This window comes from Macaca nemestrina, chromosome X, assembly GCF_043159975.1.
Source record: "Macaca nemestrina isolate mMacNem1 chromosome X, mMacNem.hap1, whole genome shotgun sequence".
NCBI classification, from domain to species: Eukaryota; Metazoa; Chordata; class Mammalia; order Primates; family Cercopithecidae; genus Macaca; species Macaca nemestrina.
In genome coordinates, this window is record NC_092145.1 from 139,275,478 (window position 1) to 139,297,511 (window position 22,034).

General features: G+C 35.6%; 1 protein-coding gene across 8 annotated transcripts in view; it reads right to left on the minus strand.

Annotated features, from left to right (window-relative positions):
* LOC105478211 (connector enhancer of kinase suppressor of Ras 2) overlaps window positions 1–22,034 on the minus strand; it is a 288,198-nt gene that overhangs the window by 223,823 nt on the left and 42,341 nt on the right. For all 8 annotated transcript variants that reach the window (XM_011735341.3, XM_024791678.2, XM_011735340.3 and 5 more), the window contains exons 2-3: window positions 6,379–6,542; window positions 123–325 (exon numbers count right to left, since the gene is read on the minus strand). In XM_011735341.3, coding sequence (XP_011733643.1) covers window positions 123–325; window positions 6,379–6,542 — 367 coding nt within the window. The remainder of the gene's footprint in view (window positions 1–122; window positions 326–6,378; window positions 6,543–22,034) is intronic.

Here is a 22,034-nt window from a genome sequence, read left to right on the forward strand (position 1 = left end):
AGACATTTATTAATTGGTACTCCTCTGCCTGTCCAATCCTTTCACAAGAAAATGCAAAATAATGTTATATTCAAACTGGTGTCTGAGGAGAGGACACTTATGAAACACGTGGAAGACTTTACCTGTCCAACCATGCAAGCAGACTCTTGGCTGCTCCAATCAGATCCACAACTGAGGTCAGAAAGTCGTTTGGCAATTTTCGGCTGGTCCTCCCATCATAATGGCCACTCCTTCTCCTTCCTGTTATAAAATTCTGTAGATTTTTGGCAGATGCATTCAACTTGTGAGAAAGGGTTTTTAGATTTTCTGTTTCCAAGCCATAATTCTGAATTATAAAAAAGAGAGAGAATATACTTAAAGTCAATTTTATTCATTCGTGAAAATATTTACTGAATACTTTATTATGCACAGGCAATGGGGTAGCATTAGAGTTACAGATGAATTAGATAGGATTCCTGACCTAGTGGAGCCCACAGTTAAGTGACTATTTGGGGAGATGTCATATAAAGAAATTATAACAAAATGTGTTAAGTACTAACATGAATAAAGAAAGATAAGGGCATTGTATCTTAGAACTATGCTACTCAAGATAGCAAGATTGTAAGAAATAATAAATTTGTTTTTTAAAACGAAAACCTAAGTTTATTTACTTGTGAAATTAATTATTATCAACAATTATTTTTGAGTATATATTCAATTAACAATACGCATGGTCAGGAATGTAGGTACTAGGAATAATTCTGCTTCCCCAAAGTTAGGAAAATAAACACAACCAACAATAACAAAATGAAAAAGCAAGAAATAAATCAGGTAAATAAATCAGATTAAAAAATACACGTACTCTACATAATGATGCATAAAAAGTTTCTTTTATAATATGACATCAGGAAAAACTCTGCTTCCTCAGGGGAACTAACACACATTCTCCTTTTTGTAATACAAATTATGAAACTAAAATTATTTTTGTTTTTGTCCTGGCTATATTAGCTCACAACTAAACATGAAGCACACCAAAAGCAATCATAGTGACTTTTTGGTAAGTGTATTTGTTTTCTTCTTTTCTTTGTTCTCACATTTCAACTAATATTTGTTAATTCATCCTAAATATCTTGTCTATTATATCTTATTGCAGAAAGGGGTTATATGAATAAGTATAATAAGCCTTTTTACTATCTTCAAATAGAAAAAGATTGTAGGATCCCTTCAAACTTTGGGGAAAGTTTTCATAAGTTACAATTAAAATGTAAAGCAGCTAACTGTGAGTTGCAAAACACCCCTTAAAAAGGCTGGTTAATATTATCCAAGGATAATCTTGATTAAATCACTTAGCAGCATGTACATTACAGTTGTGTGTAAAGTTAAAATTATTACCACCTTACTGAAAATGGCAAAACCCAAAGAATGTAAGAATTTGCTTGGGCCTGGGAGGCTAAGTTTGACTTAACCTTTTCATAGTTGGGGAAACTGAGGTATGGGAAGATTTCTTTTTTTTTTCTTTTTTTTTTTTTTTTGCTTAAAAAACTCAGTACTTAAACTAGACAGAGTTCAGAATGGAACTACAGGTCACCAGGACATCTGTGAGTGGATATGTCTACCACATTCCTTAGCATCAATATTCTACTCCTACTCTCAGAAACATGGTAACAATAATTAAATCAAAGTGTAAGATGAAGAGTGAAAAAGGAAATTAAGTCATACAATAAATTAAGCTATATTATTAAGTCAACAACCACTGGGTACCTACTTTGTACAACATTTAGGTGTCTTTTTTCCTATGGCAATTTAAGACAAGAGAAAACTTAGTGGAGACAAAATGAGGGGAGAGGAAGGTTCTGATGTCTAAACATTAAATACCAAGTTATGTATGTTACCACTACAGATTTAATGGTGATAAAAGTCTGCTTGTCTTTTGCTTAGAATTTACATATTAAAAGAACACTTTCTTCTAAAGTTATAAATTTTTCTAAAATAACATAGTATTAATATGTTAAATATTCACTGCTTAATTTGAACTGTAATATTCTTCTCTCAAGTTAAAAGATTTGGCTTGTGCAAATAAAACAACATTCTATTCAAATTATATTGCATCTGAGAATGAATTATTTGTGAAATGTGGGAGAGTTTGTTCAGCTGGTCACTATAGAATGAAAGAAATCCTCTCATGTTTATAAAAGATGCTCTCTAATGACTAGATAAGAACAATTTATAACTATACAAACTAACTGTAAATGATACTTCTGTAAATGTAATTGTAAATGAAAATACTGAAAAGTATTTTTAGAAGTTTTCCCTGTGTTAAAGCATTTTTCTAAAGTAAAAAATGATGGCATTTTTCATTTTTGTGTATAAATGATTTTAATAAGAAAACATTTGTCTGCCAACAAAATATAGTAATCTCTTAGAGAAGTTCAAATTATAACAATTAGAGAGAAGCCTACTCAATCAACCTGGTAACTGATATTTCACTCTGTAGCCATTAGCTTTCATAAAAGATTATTTTAAATTATTTCTCTCTATATAACACTAGCATCTCAAATGATTTATTAGGAAAGGTAAAATAATATTAGTCTTCTTATAAATAAAAATCCAAAGGCAAAGTAAAAATATTTCAGAGTCTCCAAAATTTAAGAAACTAAAATTATTATTTTTCATATGACTCAATAATTAGGGAATATAATAATCATCCAGACAAAACCTGGAAGGATACTCTCAGAAGGTCTAACTTGGAAACCTCCTAAAAATACATTATGCAGAATAGAGGTGAAAAATGTGGAGGACAGAGAAATGTAGAGGCAAAAAGAATCTTTAAAAGATATGTAGCAGAGGATGGGGAACGATATTCTTAAAACTTGTTCTAGTCTACACTAATAATCCAAAAACATGTTTAAAAAATTTAGAAGAGTATAATAGGTTAGAAGCTCATCTGTATGTAAACAGATTTATGTGCTACTATTTTAACAAAAAAGATTAACTGATCTCTGAAGTTAATTTTTTAATTTTTAAAATTTATTTTATTTTTTGATACAAGGTCTCGCTCTGTCACTCAGGCTGGAGTGCAGTGGCATTATCACAGCTCACTGCAGCCTAAACTTCCTGAGCTCAAGCGATCCTTCTACCTCAGCCTTCTGAGTACCTGGTACTACAGGTGTATGCCAGTACTTTAAATTTTTTGTAGAGATGTGGTCTTGCTACATTGCCCAGGCTGGTCTTGAAATCCTAGACTCAAGTGATCTGCCCTCCTCAGGATTCCAAAGTGCTGGGATTCCAGGCATGCCACCATGCCCAGCCTCAAGTTAATTTTTATCATTACAATTCTCAATTACTACCAATACAGATACCTTCTGGCTATTTCTTTCATGTAAGTGGATGGTTTGTTGTCACTTGGTAAGTCACCAGTACATCACACACTCTTACCTACCATTTAAAGAATCGACAAGTAAATCAAGCACCTTTCGCTTTAGGCCAGGGGTACGGAGGGCACTGCATCAACTTTTTAAAAATGCAGGTTTATTCACTACAGATTTGCTTTTTATTGGATATGCATAGCAAAACTTGGTATTACTATTAGTATAAAAAGGACTACCTCAAGAAAACAAAAACTTAGACATGAAATGTACTTAGCTGCTGTGTTTGTCGTATATGTTACTTATTTGTTCATATACTTGGCCATTACCATGTGCCAGAACCAGTAGTGACTTAGAACTGATCGAACACAGCCATTTAAGTCTTAATGAATTTGTGCTAAGTTCATATCAGCCTTCTCTTTCAATCATATGCATGTAAAAGCATTTGAAAGAAATAAACATACGCATTTAACATTTTAGAAAAGTAACGTCAGCTATATCCTCACCAGTGGCAAAATTTCACTAACCACTTAACTAGAAATACTTAATATTGGCACCACATATTTTACAATGTCAATGCCATTTTATTCAGAGTTCTTTTTTTTTTAATGGCTGCATAGTATTCCATGGTGCATATGTGCCACATTTTCTTTTTTTTTTATTATTATTATCATTATACTTTAAGTTCTAGGGTACATGTGCATAATGTGCAGGTTTGTAGAGTTCTTAATTTAAATACATCGTGTAGCAGGTTTTTAGCTTTATAATACATTGCTTTATAAATACGAGTGAGTCTTAAAAGGCTTGCTTTAATGAATTTTTTTGGAAAATAAATTATTTTAAGATGAATGAACCAAGCAATTATGTTGCAAAGAAACAAATCCCAGCAATTGCAAACATCAAATCTTTCATGCAAAATGCCTGAAATTATAAGTACATGAAAAATGAAATGAAAACTGTTCTTATCCTGTCATAAATGATTTATTTACAGTTCCTAATAAAAAGTGTATTGTCAGAACACAAATCAAGGCCCATACATTAAGCTCTACATATATATTTTATTTATGTTTTTACTCTTTCAGTTAATAATTCTTTGCTCTCTATTGAAGCATACTAAATGATAGCTTAATAGCTTGAAATATTATTACACCTCCAAATCATGAACAGCTTACTTCTTTCTAGAATAACATGATGCAAACAATATATCTGATGCTTAATAAATATATGTTGCATGAATAAATAAGTGACTAAATAAACCTTTGATTCTCATCAGCTGCCATAAACATTTATGCACATAAGGAATAACTTCAAGACAAGGTAGATGAAAATACAGTATAGCTTAAAGAAACAAAAGGAATCTGCTAATTTTTCTATGTCTTCCTTATTTGAGGAACAGAAACCTCAAAGTCAAAGGCTGCGTAGGCAAGAGAAAAATTACGGTTCTTTGAAGAAAGACAAGAGAGTTTAATTCAGCAAGATAACATTAATTTAACATCTTTTATGAGCTTAGCACTGGGCAGAAAGCTAAATAAAAAATATGAACTAAACAAAGGTGTCTTCCTTTGAGGAGTCCAACATGAATTAAAGGATAAAAGAACCTAAGCAAATAATTGTAATGTGATACAAGGTGTTAGGTGTTACCTTTTTTTCTCATCATTTCCCATTCTACACAAACTAAATGACAATTCTCAATTTTCTCTGAATATTCCATATTCTTTCACAATTCTGTTTTTCCACATGATATTTCTTCTGCTTAGATAACTTTTCTCCAACTTTTTGTCTGGCAAACATCTAATCATCTTGTAAGACCAAATGCATACGTTACCTACACTTTCTGAATCCCTCATTTCCTTCTACACTCCCCTGGAATTTTCTTTAAATCTATGTTGTCTTCTAATGACTACTGTCTTTCTTAATGGACTGTATATATTTTAGGAGTACAGACTGCATCTTTTTCATCTTTGCATTCCCAGCGATAGCACTGTTTGAGCAGGAATATGTAATTGTTGAAAAAGAAAAGAATACAGTAGACATAAGGAAAATGTAGAATGGCCAGTGAAGATCAGAGAGACAAGACTTAGCAGGGTAAACCAAAATTCGAAGAGCAGTTGGGGACAGAGGGGAAGGAGGTAAAGATACAGTCCCAATAGTACAATTTCCTGGACTAGTCAACTCAGCTTGCTGATAAGGAATCTCACCTCCTGATTTCATAATGGTATGTAGAAGAAAATCAGAATTCACGACCCAGAAATTTGCTTTATATTCCCCAGAAAGCATCTGTTGCATAAACTGAAATGTATCTGTACTTCTGACTTGTTGATGTATATCCATTACATTAGGAAGGGGTAAGAAGGAAGTTTAACATTTGACTTCTTTGGGGACTGCAACTAAGGAACTGCTCAATAAACAGAAAAAAAAAGTTGGTGTTTAAATTTATTTTCCGCGTTAACTTCCAGAAGAGCTCAATCACGTAATGAAGCATCCAAATGACATGACTTTAAACCTGGTGCTTAAACCCAGAACTGTACAGGGATTAAAGCTCAGCATCTGAAAGGATTCACCACAGCTATATGGTTCAAACTTAGAAGTGGTCTAGACATCTATTTCTGATGCCATGCTTTTAAGTAGGTTTAGGTCAGCAGAGCCTTGTTCATAGGTCAAACTTCAAATGTCTAGACTGTATGTATATAACACTATCAACCATCAATATTCTTTCCTTTCTCAAAGTGTGAGAGCCTAGCACATGAGTGGTTCATCTATGAAGAGTCCTGTTTATGAGACATACACTCTGGACTTAAGGTTTTGATATACCCAACTCTTACTGTTATAAAAGATGTTACAAACAGGGAACGGTTATTTGGCACTAACATCATAAAAATTTAAGGAAGGAAGAAAATATCAGGTCCAGTTGGTTGAGAATCAGGGTTTTTTCCTTCTATTTGCATTTCAATTATCAAAAGAAGAGAAGAAAAAAGGGAAAAGTAACAAAAGAAGAAAAGGGAAGTTTCCCTCTTCACCAGTTTTATGTCCTTACCAATGCACACAGAAGGTCAACTGCTTCCAAGATCAGTTCCTGATGACCAATGCGGCTGACCCCCAGATCTTCTAGCTCCTGATGTGTAATGCGCAGCAGCTGGTCCCCACTGATCTTCTCCCTCTCAAAGTTCTTAATATACTGCTGCAAACAGTCATCAAGACCTACAAAATACAAGTATGAAAGACCACAATGAAAACATGGCCAAACCAAACAAACGTGAAGGGTGGGAGAAGCAAGCATTAGTGCTACCATGTCACAAATTAAGTTCATTTTAACTCTGAACTAGCCAAATCCTTCACCCTTTCTTAACCTACATATGGGCTATGGTGAAAAAGAAAATCACGTCATCATACTCATAGTTGTCAGGTACCTAGTTGAATTTTCCTCAGCATGTACTGGAAATCTTTATCTCACGTCTGTGCAGTTCTCCTTGCTGACTATTTCATAAAGTATGCCAACAGGCAGGTTCCCCTATTTTTAAATTTATGTGCATCACCTTCTTACTTTCTTATTTAAACCCCACTTCAGAGGAAGAGGTGTCTTTCCTATTTAAAGCTAATCTATCTATCTGTACTCTGCAGTCCCATCTCCTGCCACCTTAAGATGACTTCAGTAACTAAAAAATTAAATTCTCTTTGTTTCAACTATTTTCTATTAATTGACTCATTCTATGTTCAAATCTCTGCCATCTTAAAACAAAACACAAAATCCTTATTTTGATTTCACTGATCATGTGTGCTCCTCACTAGTCTGTCACCCTCTTTGGATTCAAGCCCTTACCCTTATTTCCTCACCTGTGATGCATTCCTTAATCCATTATAATTTGGATTTTACTCAAATCTAAAAGTAGAAATCAGGATTACATGGGGCAATTCATACGTGATTGGCTAGGCTATAGATTGAGTCGGTTTCAATCATCTGTGAAGTGGCTTGATACAAATGATGAACTGGACTAATAAAACTAACGCTCTAGAAATTTAAGTAAAGAATACCAAGAAAATGAGGCAATTAGCTGAAACTAAGAGGTCCTCATTATGTCAAGGAGGGAGACCAGAGGCTATAATGGGCTACATTCCAGCTGAAGTTATGGAGGAGCAGAAATTATAAAAAAATAGAAAAAAACAGAGACGAAATTAGAAAAGATGTACAAAAGGAAGTCAAGTTTCCAAACAGAGAGATTATGCAGCCATTGAGAAAGAAAATGAGTCAGTCCTAAAAGCACTGTGATTCCTGACAGGGTCTAGTATAAGGCCACAGATGTCTTTACTATATTCTCAAACTTCCTTAAAGTAACTAGAATTACTTTGTAGCCTCTCTATACAACCTGCTTTTTCTTTCATTCTCCATTAGTATGTGTATACTGCTGAGGGCTGAAATGTTCTCACTGGATACAGCAACGTGAAAGTCACTAGTGACATTCCTGAGAGTTGTTTTCACAGTGATGGCAATAAGCCAGCACCGAATGAGTTGAGGAATCTTCAAAGCAGTCAGGCTACATAAGAGAAGAAAAAAATAAGAGGATATCGAGTTTGTTTTTCTTTCTTAAAGATGCTAAGACTTGAAGATATTTAAATGTCGATAAGAACTGTACATCTCTATTGAAAAAGGAGGGAAGGAGCAGATAGATGCAGGATGTAGATGCAGGTAGATTAATAGTCTGTGAGTAAGATGAGGGACTCCCTGCCTAATAACTATAAGACAACATTATGGATCTGTGTGAGAGTTCACTGAGATATTTGTAAATAAAATACACATGTAAATCGATACCATTACAAATATGTGCTGAATACCTAAATGGAGTTGGTACTAATTACAGTGCCACATAGCTAAACAGGATTTATATTTTAAAAGGAAGACTCCAAAGTCAGGAACAAGGGGAAAAATGAAGGAATTATTTGTCAGACACTGCTGTGAATGCTGGAGATAAAAGGGTAAATAAGACACAGACCTCAAGGAATGCAGTACTTGTATTAGGTATTATATGTAACCTAGAGATTATTTAAAGTATACAGGAGGATTTCATAGGTTATATCCAAATACCATACCATTTTATATAAGGGACATGAGCATTTGCAGAGTTTGGTATCTGTGGGGGTTCCTGGAACCAATCTCCCTCAACTGTATAGGGTGAAAGGTATAGTGGTCCATAAAACTTGAGGGTTGATCAGACAAAGCAGCATCTAAGAATGAAAACAAAAATGGATCAGAGGACAAGGTAATAATAAGGAAGGCATGACAGACAAATGTTAAATGCAGCACAGCATTCTAGTAAGATAAGGACTAAAGCACTCTGAGAGTTAAGAGATTATCAATGATTTTAGCCAGAACAGTATTAGAATAATGCAAAGAGAAGCCAGACAGACTACGGGATTGAGCAGTGACTGGGAAATGAGAAAGTGACGGCCTTGCATGTAGAATATTCCTTTAGAAGATTACAGGATAATGGTGAGGATGGGAGTAAACAGAGAGATGCCAAGTAGTGTCAAAGAGACTACTGTTATACCAATTTCAGAAGTGAAGAAACTAAAGGTCAGTGAGACTAGGTAACTCTCTAAGTGTACACAGTAAGTAACTGACAGGAAAACCAAGAATTGAAACCTGGTCCCAGAGGATCCAAAATCTAACCTACTTTGACTATATCACACCATCTCAAGACCAAAAAAAAAAAAAAAAAACAAAAAACACATCTCAACAATAAAGTGGATTCATACCCTTGCAAAAATAAATGAGTAAATGGAGATAGAAACATACAGTTATTAAAATGAAAAATAAGAATAACATAGAACATTGGCTAATGAAATCACACTCTTCTAGACCTACCAGAAAAAAAATTAAAACTACCAAGGACTAAAGTCCATGCTAGCATACTCTTGATGAATTCAATACTGTGTAGAGTACCCAGATGGCATTCAATCTGAAGTTGCATTTGAATGAATGAAAGGGGAAACATTGCAAATAGTTTTTAGATACCACTGAAACCAATATAATACATGTTGACCTAGAAACCCCTGTTCTTTATGTTCTTCAAAGGCATCCTTAACAGTCATCCTCCTACAAGCAAGTAGTTGCTCTATAACAAGTAGTATATGATTTGTTTTCACAAGGATTCTCAAGGAAACCAAATAAAATTTTAAAAGGAAGGATAATTTTCTTCTGGAACTGTTCTCATTTACTCTGTCCTAATTTATTTTGAAAAAGGCTACACTTTCAATAGTTTTATATCAATTCTATATAGAAGAACTGATGCTGAATAATAGTAATACCTTCTATTATTTATGAACTGTATATCATTATCTTGATTTTACAGATAAAAAAATTTAAATTTAGGGACCATGCCTGGGATCCCACAGCTTATAAATGGTAAGGCAAGGTCTAAACCCAAGTCCATCTGACTCTAAATCCATGCTCTTAAAGACTATGCAGAATTAGGAGTGAGGGAGGAATGGAAAGGATGGTTTCCAAACCTCTAGACTGTTTGTTTGTACCATACCAAAAGTCATTATACCAAAAATGTTTTTCTATTTTCCATTTAAAACTTTAAGGTCTTTGTTTAATATGTTTTTATTTAAATTATGCTTCGCATGAAAAGGCATTTAAGTATATTGTTTACACACACACAATTCAGGAGGGCAATACAAATTGAAAGTAGATGAGAAAAATATGGTTAAAGGAAGATACGGTTAGTCATAAAGTGGGAGCCAGAATAATGAAAATATAAAAAATTCATACAAATGAAAAATACTAATAGTTTAAAACATTCATTAGATAACAGCAAGCCAGTTTCTCAGAGAAGTCCATCCAGTTTTTTCTTAAATTGATATATAATAATTGTATATACTTATGAGATACATGTGATATTCTGATACATTCATGTGAAGTATAATGATCAAAACAGGGTAATTGGAATATCCACCACCTCAAACATGCCCATCCATTTTTGACACTAAAGTCAGCAAAAAGGATTTCTTGTGGGAAGAAATCCTTGTGTAATGTAATAAACAACACCTTCAACAAACTCTTTTGATAAACACAACTATAAGTTCCCATTGGACTGTTTCTTACAGTAAGGCTGAAAATACATTTAAAAAATGTTACATTGTATTGTAGACCAAATAATAACTGATTATCATGAAGATAGAAACATGTTTATCTTTGCTGGCTTTAAGGATGTTACAATCTATCAACAGGGTTTATAATTCCAGGGAGAAAATAAGTACATAAGTGAAAATAGGCCCCCACAGTAGGAAAGAGCATCAGGGGCAGGGATGTGGGGAGGAGACCAGGAAGAGACTGACAGCTGAGGCCAAGATTTAGCCACGGTGAAGGTTAGGAAATTTCTTGAAGGTGCAGGAAGGAAGGTCCAGGGTGACTGAGGGAAACCCATGCAGTAGCTGCTGATCCTGCTGGCCCTATGGCTGGGCACCATGGGATTAGGCAGGGCTGAGCTCCTAAGGGCCTAGGAGCAGGGCCTGCAGGTGCCCTGGGGAAATTCCATAAGCATCCACTTATGCAGTGAGGCTTCAGGGAGACCAATATGAGCAGTGCTATGGATACACTCTTCCCAGCAGGAACCTTTGTGAGGCTAGAATTTAAGCTCCAGTATACAAGTTTCTGGAAGAAGAATTCTGAGTGCAAAGTCAAGTCCAGTGGAAAGAAGCAGAAATGCCTGGCCTACATCAAACTTGAGGATAAAATTTTAGGCCAGATGGTCCATTGCCCCACACAGATGCAGGATGGACAGGAGCCTGAAAAGCATCAGGAGATTCAGTGCAGTAGAGTGGAGCAGGCCAGCCATGACCCTCACAGCTACTACTTCCCTGGACAATTTGCCTTCTTTTTAAGGCCCTGCTCCCCAGCACAGAACCCTGGACTGAATTTTATCGTGCTCCCCAGACAGCTGCACATGGTAACCAGTGGAATACCCTGCCCTCCTAGTGATGATCCCATTATATCCCGAGCTAATAAAACTACTCTCCAAAAAACAAAGAAAAAAATATAAAAAAAAAAGATTACCATAGAACTCAGCAATTCCACTTCAGGGTATATACCCAAACAAAATGAAAGAAGATATTTGAAGAGATAGTTGTACACCTATGTTCATAAAAGCATTATTCACAATAGGCAAGAGGTGGAAGCAACCCAAGTGTCCACTGATGTATAAGTAGACAAAGAAAATGTTGGAGGAGGTGGAGCAAGATGGTAGAACAGAAGGCTCCACTAATTGCCTTCCCTAGCCTCTGACAAGGACACCAATTTAATAATTATCTACACAAAAAAGCACCCTCATAGGAACCAAAAATCAGGTGAGCATTTACAGTACCCGGTTTTAACTTCGTATCGCTGAAAAAGACACTGAAAACCTAAAAAAAAAAAAATTAAAAAAAAAGTCTTAAGCAGTGATGCCATATCTCCCTCAAGCCCAGGCAGTGGTAGGGTGGTTACTAGAGTGTTCCTTTGTGCTGGAGGGAGAGCACAGCAATTTGTGAGGCATTGAACTTACTGCTGTCCTGATAGAGCAGAAAGGAAAACAAGACCAAACTCAGCTGATACCCACCCACAGAGGGAACATTTAAACCAGCCCTAGCCAGAGCGGAATCGTCAGTCCTGGCAGTTGGAACATGAGTTCCCACAAACCTTGCCACCATGGGCTAAAGTGCTCTGAGGATTTAAATAAATGAACTTGAAACACAGTCTAGACCACAAAGACTGCAAATCCTAGGAGAGTCCTAATGCTGAACAGGGCCCAGAGACAGTGGATAGGGGTGACATGCAACATACTAAAACACCAGCCAGAGTGGCCAAGAGAGTGCTGGTATTATCCCTTCCCTAACTCCAGGCTTTACAGCTCATGGCTCCAAAAGAGACTCCTTCCTTCCGCTTGAGGAGAAAAAAAGGGAAGAGTGGGGAAGACTTTATCCTGCATCTTGGATACTAGCTTGGCCCAGTCAGAGTCATGAGGGCCCCTTTCCAGGCCCAAGCTCCTGGATGACATTCCTAGACATACCCTTGTCCAGAAGGGAATGACCCTATCCTGGCACCATTCATCACCAGCTAACTGAAGAGCCCTTGGGCCCTGAATAAGCAGCAATGATACCCAAGTACTACATCAAGGGTCCTGTGTGAGACTGTGAGACTTGTTGGCTTCAGGTAAGACCCAGCACATTTGCAGCTGTGGTTGACTACAGGGCACAATTCCTTGTGCTTCAAAAAAGCAGAGGGAAAAGGAAAGGGGACTTTGTCTTGTACCTTAGGTACCAGCTCATGCATAGGGGGGTAGAGAACAAAGCAGGTTCTTGGGGTCTACAATTCTAGGACTTGGCTCTTAGATGGATGACATTTCTGGACCTGCCCTGGGCCAGAGGGGAGCCCACTGTCCTTGAAGGGTGAGGCCCAGGCCAGGCAGCATTTGGTACAAGATAATTGAAGAGACCTTGGGTCTTAAGGAAACAGCAGTGGTAGTTTGGCAGTACTCACTGTGGTTTCGTGGTGATGGTGGCCATGGAGGGAGGGGGTTCCTCTGCCTTTGGAAAGGGGAGAGAAGAGTGGGAAGAACTACATCTTGTGGTTTGAGTGTCAGATCAGCCGCAGTACAACAGAACAACAGGTGCACTTCTAAGGTTTTAAATGCTAGTCCCTGGCTCCCAGACAGCACCTCTGGACCCACCCAGGGCCTGGGGAAAATTGCTGCCCTGAAGGGAAGAACATAAGCCCGTTGGCTTTGGCATTTGCTTACTGTAGAGCCCCAGGGTCTTGAGAGAACATAGGCAGTAGCCAGGGAGGGGTTAAAGCAGGCCTTGAGCAACACGTAGTGCTATGTTGGCTTCAGGTATGACCCAGCATAGTCACGGTGGTGGTGGCCACAAGGGTGCTTGTCTCACTCCACCCACAGCTCCAGGTGGTTCACAACAGAGTGAGAGACTGTTTATTTGGGAGACAGTAAGGGAAGAGAACAAAAGTCTCTGCCAGGTAGTCCAGAGAATTATCCCAGATCTTGTCCAAGATCATCAAGAAGGCCTCTATGAGTCTATAAGAACCACAGCATCACTGGGCTTGGGGTGCTCCCTGAAGCAGGTACAGCTTAGATCATAACACCTAAGTCCTTTCAAATATCTGGAATGCCTTCCCAAGAAGGATGGGTACAAACAAGTCTTGGCTGCAAAAACTATAATAAATTCCTAACTTTTCAATGCCCAGCAACAGATGAACATCTATGAGTATTAGGACAATTCGGGAAAACATAATCTTATCAAATGAACGAAATAGGCACCAGGTGCCAATCCTGGAGAAACAAAAGATATGTGACATTTCATGTAGAGAATTCAAAATAGCTATTTTGAGGAAACTTAAAGAAATTTCAAGATAATGCAGAGAAGGAATTCAGAATTCTATCAGATAAATTTAACAAAGAGATTAAAATAATTTAAAAGAATCAAGAAGAAATACTGGAGCTGAAAAATGCAATTGTCATACTGAAAAATGCATCAGAGTCTTTTAACAGCAGATTTGGTCAAGCAGAAGAAAGAATTCGTGAGCTTGAAGACTAGCTATTTGAAAATACAGTCAGAGGAGATTTAAAAAAAGAATAAAAAACAATAACCCATGCCTACAGGCACCTCAAAAGGGAATATCTAAGTGTTATTGCCCTTAATCAGGAGGAAGAGGAAGAAGTCAGTGGTAGAAGGTTTATCGAAAGGAATAATAACAGAGAACTTCCCAAACCTAGAGAAATATATCAATACCTAAGTACAAGAAGGTTATAGAACACCAAGCAGAATTAGCCCAAAGAAGACTACCTCAAGGCATTCAATAATCAAATTCCAAAAGAGTCAAGGATAAAGGATCCTCAAATCAACAAGAGAACACAAACAAACAACATACAATGGAGCTCCAATACATCTAATGAGAGTTTTCAGTGGAAAACTTACAGGCCAGCAGAGAGTAGCATGACATATTTAAAGTGCCAAAGAAAAAATCTTTTACCCTAAAAGAGCATAAACAGCAAAAATATTCTTCAAACATGAGGGAGAAATAAAGATGTTCCCAAACAAAAGTCATGATATTTCATCAACATGAGACCTGCCCTGCAATAAATGCTAAAGGAAGTACTTCAATCAGAAAGAAAAGGACATTATGAGCAATAACTAGTCATTTAAAGGCAAAAAACTCACTGGCAATAATAACCACACAAAAAACACAGAATATTATAACACTGTAATTGTGGTGTGTAAACTCCTTTTATCAGTAGAAAGACTAAACAATGAACCAATCAAAAATAAAAACGACAGCTTGTCAAGACATAGACAGTACAATAAGATCTAAATAGAAACAACGAAAAGTTAAATAGTGGGAGTATGAAGTTGAGGCATACAGTTTTTATTAGTTTTCTTTTTGCTTGTTTGTTTGTTAGCACAAACAGGGTTAAGTCCTCATGAGCTTAAAATAATGGTTATTAAGATAGTATTTGCAAGGCTCATGGGAACCTCAAACCAAGAAACTAAATCATTTCAAATGGGGAAAATCACTTTCACTAAAAGGAAGATAGAACAGAAAGAAAGAAGGAAGAGAAGACCACAAAACGGCCAGAAAACAAATAACAAAATGGCAGGAGGAAGTCTTTACTTATCGACAGTAACACTGAATATAAATGGACTAAACTCTCCAATAAAAAGTCATAGAGTGGATGCGTAAATTTAAAAACAAAACAAAACACAGTGAACTGTTGCCTATAAAGAAACGTACTTCACCTATAAAGACACAAATAGAGTGATAATAAAGGAATGGAAAAGATATTCCATGCCAATTGAAACCCAAAAAGAGCAGGAGTAGCTATACTCATATCAGGAAAAATAGATTTCAAGACAAAATCTATACAAAGAGGCAAAATAATAGAATCATAAATGGGTCAATTCAACAAGAGAATTTCAAATATATATGCAACCAGCACTGGAGAACTCAGATATAAAAGCAAATATCAATGAAGCTAAAGAGACAGAGAGTCCCCAGTACAATAATAGCTGAAGACTTCAACACCCCACTTTCGGCATTTGACAGATATTCCAGACAGAAATTAACCAAGAAACATTGGACTTTATCTACACTATAGAACAAATAGACCTAACAGATATGTACAGAATATTTCATCCAAAGACTGCAGAAGACACATTCTTTTCCTCAGCAAAAGGATCATTCTCAAGGACAGACCACGTTAGGTTACAAAACAAGCCTTAAAACATTCAAAAAACCGAAAATACTCTCAAGCATCTTCTTTGACTACAAAAAGCATAAAATTAGAAATTGATGACAAGAGGAATTTTGGAAACTATACAAATACATGAAAACTGAACAATACATTCCAAAATGACCAGTGGATCAATGAAGAAAGTAGGAAGGAAATTGAAAAATTTCTTGAAACAAATGATAATGAAAACACAACATACAAAAACCTATGGGATACAGCAAAAGCAGTACTAAGAGGGAAATTTATAGCTATATGTGCTTACATCAAAAAAGAAGAAAAACTTCAAATAAACAACCCAACAATGCATCTTAAAGAACCAGAAAAGAGAGCAAACCAAACCCAAAATACTAGAAGAAATAATAAAGACCATAAACAAATGAAATTGAAATGAAGCAATACAAAAGAGCAATAAAAGAAAAAATTGGCATTTTGAAAAGTTAAACAAAATTGACAAACCTTTGGCTAGACTAAGAAAATAAGAAAGAAGACCCAAATAAATAAAATCAGAGGTAAAAATGGACACATTACACTTGATACTGCAGAAATTCAAAGGATCATTAGTGGCTACTATGAGAAACTACATGCCAATAAACTGGAAAATCTTGAAGAAATGAGCAAATTTCTAGACAAAAAGAACCTACCAAGATTGAAACATAAAGAAATCCAAAACTTGAATATGCTAATAACAAGTAACGAGATTGAAGCCATAATAAAAAGTCTCACAGTAAAGAAAAGCCTGGGAGCTGATGGCTTCACAGGTGAATTCTACCAAATATTTAAAGGAGAACTAATACCAATCTGACCCAAACTATTTTGAAAAATAGAAGACAATACGGCCAAACTCATTCCACGAGGCCAGTATTACCCTGACACCAAAACCAAAGACACATTGAAAAAAGAAAACTACAGGTCAATATATCCCATGAATATTGATGCAAAAAAACTCAACAAAATACTAGCAAGCCGAATACAGTAATATTAAATACTTTAAAACCATAATTCATCATGACCAAGTATTTATCCCTGGGATGCAAGAATTGTTCAACATATGCAAATCAATCAATGTGATACATCATATCTACAGAATAATGAACAAAAACCATCTGATCATTTCATTTGATGCTGAAAAAGCATTTGATAAAATTCAACTTCCCTGCATGATAAAAACCCTCAAAAAACTGAGTATAGAAGGAACAAACCTTAACATAATAAAAGCCATATATGGCAGTCCCACAGCTAGTATCATACTGAATAGGGAAAAACTGAAAGCCTTTCCTTCAAGATCTGGAACACGACAAGGATGCCCACTGCCACCATCATTATTCAACATAGTGTTGGAAGTCCTAGCTAGAGCAGCCAGGCAAGAGAAATAAATAAACAGCATCCAAATTGGAAAGAAAGAAGTCAAATTATTCTTATTTGCTGATGAGATGATCTTATATTTAGAAAAACCTAAAGAATCCACAAAAAAAACTATTAGAAGTGATAAATTCAGTAAAGTTGCAGGATACAAAATTAACACACAAAAATCAGTAGCATTTCTACATTCCAACAGTCAACAACCTGAAAGAGAAAATAAAGTAATTTAATTTATAATAGCCCCATATAAAGTTAAACACCTAGGAATCAACTTAACCAAAGAAGTGAAAAATCTCTACAATGAAAACTATAAAACATTGATGCAAGAAATGGAAGAGACCACGAAAAAAAGGGAAAGATATTTCATGTTAATCAATTGGAAGAATCAATATTGTTAAAATGTCCATACTACTCAAAGCAATCTACAGATTCAAAGCAATCCCTATCAAAATACCAATGACATTCTTCACAGAAATAGAAAAAAAAAATCCTAAAATTTATATGGAACCACAAAAGATCCAGAATAGCCAAAGCTATCCTAAGCAAAAAGAACACAACTGGAGGAATCACACACCTGACTTCAAATTGTACTACTGAGGTATAGTAAACAAGATAGCATGGTACTGGCATAAAAACACACAGAGACCGGTGGAACAGAATAGAGAACACAGAAACAAATCCACACACCCACAGTGTACTCATTTTTGACAAAAGTGCCAAGGACATACACTGGAGAAGGCCAGTCTCTTTAATAAATGGTTCTGGGAAAACTGGATATCCATGGGCAGAAGAATGAAACTAGATCTGTATCTCCTGCTGTATACAAAATTCAAAATTGATTAAAGACTTAAATCTAAGACTTCAAACTATGAAACTACTACCAGAAAACATTGCAGAAACTCTCCAGGACATTGGTCTTGGCAAAGATTTCTTGAGTAATACCCCACAATCACAGGCAACCAAAGCAAAAATGAACAAATGGGGTCACATAAGTTAAAAGGCTTCTGCACAGCAAAGGAAACAGTCAACAAAGTGAAGAGACAACCCACAAAATGGGAGAAAATATTTGCAAGCTACACATCTGACAAGGGATTAATAACCAGAATATGTAAGGAGCTCAAACAACTCTATAGGAAAAAAAATCTAACAATCTGGTTAAGAATGGGCAAAAGATTTGAATAGGCAGTTCTCAAAAGACATACAAATGGCCATAAGGCATATGAAAAGGTATTCAGCATCACTGATCATCACAGAAGTGCAAAGAAAAACTATAATGAGATAGCATCTCACCCCAGTTAAAATGGCTTATATCCAAAATACAAGCAATAACAAATCCTAGTGAGGATGTGGAGAAAAGGGAACCCTCGTATACTGTTGGTGGGAATGTAAATTAGTACAACAACTATGGAGAATAGTTTAGTGGTTCCTCAAAAAACTAAAAATAGAGCTACCACATGATCCAGCAATCCTACTGCTGGGTATATACCCCAAATAAAGGAAATCAGGATATCAATGAGATATCTGCACTGGGTCCCAGAAGACCCAGTGGCTATTCTGGGTCTTTTGTGGTTCCATATAAATTTTAGGATGGTTTTTTTTTATATTTCTGTGAAGAATGTCATTGGTATTTTGATAGGGATTTGTTGCAATTCTGCAGTTTGTCGCAGTTCCGTTCACAATAGCCAAGATTTTGAAACAACCTGTGTCCATCAACAGATGAATAAAGAAAATGTGGTACATATACATAATGGAGTAATATTCAGCCATAAAAAAAGAATGAGATCCTGTCATTTGCAACAACATGGTTGGAACTGGAGATCATTACATCAAGTGAAATAAGCTAGGCACAGAAAGACTAACATCAAATGTTCTCACTTATTTATGGGATCTAAAAATTAAACAGAGTAGAAGGATGATTACCAAACGGTGGGAAGGGCAGTGGTGGGGGGAGGTGAGGGGCAGGTGGAAAAGGTTAATACATATGAAAATATATTTAGAAAGAATGAGTAAGTTCTACTATTTGACAGCACAACCGAGTGACTACAGTGAATAATTTAATTGTACATTTTATTATAACTAAAATAATATAGTTATATTGTTTGTGACACTAAGGATAAATGCTTGAGGGATGGATACCCCATTCTCCATGATGTGATCATTTCACATTGCATGCCTGTATCAAAACATCTCATGTATCCCATATATACACACCTACTATGTACCCATAAAAATTAAAAATTTTTAAAAATGTTGTATATATGTTTTAAAATGTGTATACATTTTTATTCAGCCTTAAAAAGAAAGTGCTGATACATGGTACTGCATGGATCAACCCTGAAGACATTATGCTAGCTGAAATAAGCCATTCACAAAAGGACAGAAACTGTATGATTCCACTTATATGAGGCATGCAGTTGTCATGCAGTCGTCAAATTCAGAGACAGAAAGTAGAATGGGGCTGCCAGAGGCTGAAAGGAGGGATAATAGGGATTGTTGTTTAATGAAGATTTTCAGTTTTGCAAGATGAAAAGAATTCTGTGAATGGATGCTGAGGTCAGTAGTACAAAAGTGTTAATGTACTTACTGCCAGTGAACTGTACACTTAAAGATGGTTAAGATAGTACATTTGATGATATGTGCATTTTACACTTAAAAATGCAATTGTTAAAATAAAATGGCAAATTTTGTATTATCTATATTTTAGTATAAGAAGAAGTACAAATTAAGCAACAGATTAACCTTAAATAGCCTAAATTTGCTCCTTTCAAATTTTAATTAGACCTAAGTATTTTGGGAGGCATATGGGTATGTGAAAGCCACAGCTGTAAGTTACCATTATATATATGATTACAAATGCTATGTCTATCTATGTGTAATCAAACTTCTCTAATAGAAATACAATTTTCTTTTCTATTGAATACAAAAAAAATCACTGGTGGCAATGATTTGCTAAATTTAGTATATTCTACCTAGAAGTCATCAGTATGATGTCTTACCCAATCTTAATTCATCATGAAAAAATTGCCTAATCATGATGGGACTTAATACGGTTATCTTTTTAAATATTTTCATTTAATATCTAAGAAATATTGAGTGAGGACATGCTGAAAATTGTATGCTAGACATATCAAGGGAAAAAAGAATTTTGTATCTAAATGACATCTAGATGAATTTTAAAGTAATTAGTGTCATGAAGAATTAGTCAGTCATCTTTGCCAAGGTGCTGGGAGAAACTATCTTCTCCAAAGAGGACTTGCCCACGGGCAAGAGGAGACAGTTTTCCAGGTGGGAGGTAAGAGGAAGTGGTAATGAGAACAATGCTAGAGACTTGCCATTGTAAAGGGCAAAACTTGTTGATCCAACTTTACTTCTGAGGACACATCTAATCTTGGCTTATCTCAGTCCCAGGATTCCCTAATGCTCCTGATATTTTTAGATTTAAACTAGGTTCCAAAGTCAATAACTGCCTGTTCTTAATTCTTCTACAACACAGACTTCTATATGATTTTCCTAAGGAATGCCTCCCTTCCTGTCCCTAGTATCAGGATGCTCGTCTCAATGCTTTTCTAATTCCTGATACCAACTTTTATTTATTAACTGAACAAATGTTTGTTGAATGCCTATTTTTGAGCCAGGCATTATTCTATGGAATAAAGAAGAAAAGTGAGCAGAAACGGACATGGCCCCTGCTTTCACTGAGGTAACAGTTTATTGAGAGAGAATCATGTTAAGTAAGTAATCACACAAACAACCCTAACAAGTAATAGAAGGAAAGTAAAGGTACCTGGCATGGTGCTCTAAGAGCCCATAATATGGTGATTTGACCACATCAGAGAGATCAGGGGTAAGTTTTCTGGGAGAAGTGTGGCAAGAACTGACATCTAGAGATGACTGGGAGTTAACTAGCCAAAGAGAGAGGAAAGAGTATTAGACTCTGAAAACAGCAAGGACTCAACAGCTTGGAGATAGGAGGGAGAATATAAGGCATTGAAAGAAGACCACCACGACTGAAGGCTGTGTTCAGACTCGTGTTCTGAAAAACTCTTCTCCAGTTTCAATGTGTAGAACAGTGTCTTGTGGCCAGTTTGCCTTTTGCCGCAGAAACAATCATCTTTGGTAGGAGTTAATCTCCCTGCTTAGCACCTTCACTTGGTTCACTATTTTAGCTATGCGAGTTGAAGCTTTTCTACACATGTTCTTTCTTTGGACATTTTATTCCTCTATGACTATCTAAAATTCCTCTTACTCTCCTCTTAGTAAAGGAAGTTAAGGAAAAGATCTACAAGTAGAACTTACTTCATACATTATTTAGAACTATATCCATTGTCTCCTGAATAAGAATTCAAAATCAACAGAAAAATGTGGTAAAAGGTAAATTACCTTCAAAAATGGTAATTCTAGAAAAAACTGTATAGTAATAAAGGTATAGCCGATCATATTAATTCAGACATATGCATCTTATTAAATATGACTGAAATAATTTCCACAAAAGAAAATTTTAGCATAAAAGTACTGCAGAAACAAAGGGTACCATCTACTATTAAACTTAATCTCAATATATCTCCTGTGATCCTTCCCTAATACAAAACAAATCTTATTCATCATTTCAAATCCACACACACACACACACACACACACACATTTGCCCACTACAAATGAATGTCAGCATTATTAACTACTCAATAAGTTTACAGAGTCAAACACACACACACACACACACACAAAATCCTTTGGTGCTTTAGAATTTTTTGACTCTTAAAACGTGTTCTAAAATACTGGGCTAATTTAAATACTTAGTCAACATGTACTTTGCATCTAATCACTAAACTATCATTACTTTTATTGAATATTAAAGTTAAAATAAAGCTATGAATTTTAGTATCTTGTCACAAGTAAGGATTTAATGTTAGGATAAAAAGAATCCCACATTTATACAACTACAGTCATTTCTGATTATGTTTCCTAAAAATAATGTAAGTGGTGATATTCAATTTTTTGTTTTGTTTTATACATCAGAATCAATTTGTAGCATAGCATAATGAAATTAAAAGCCAAA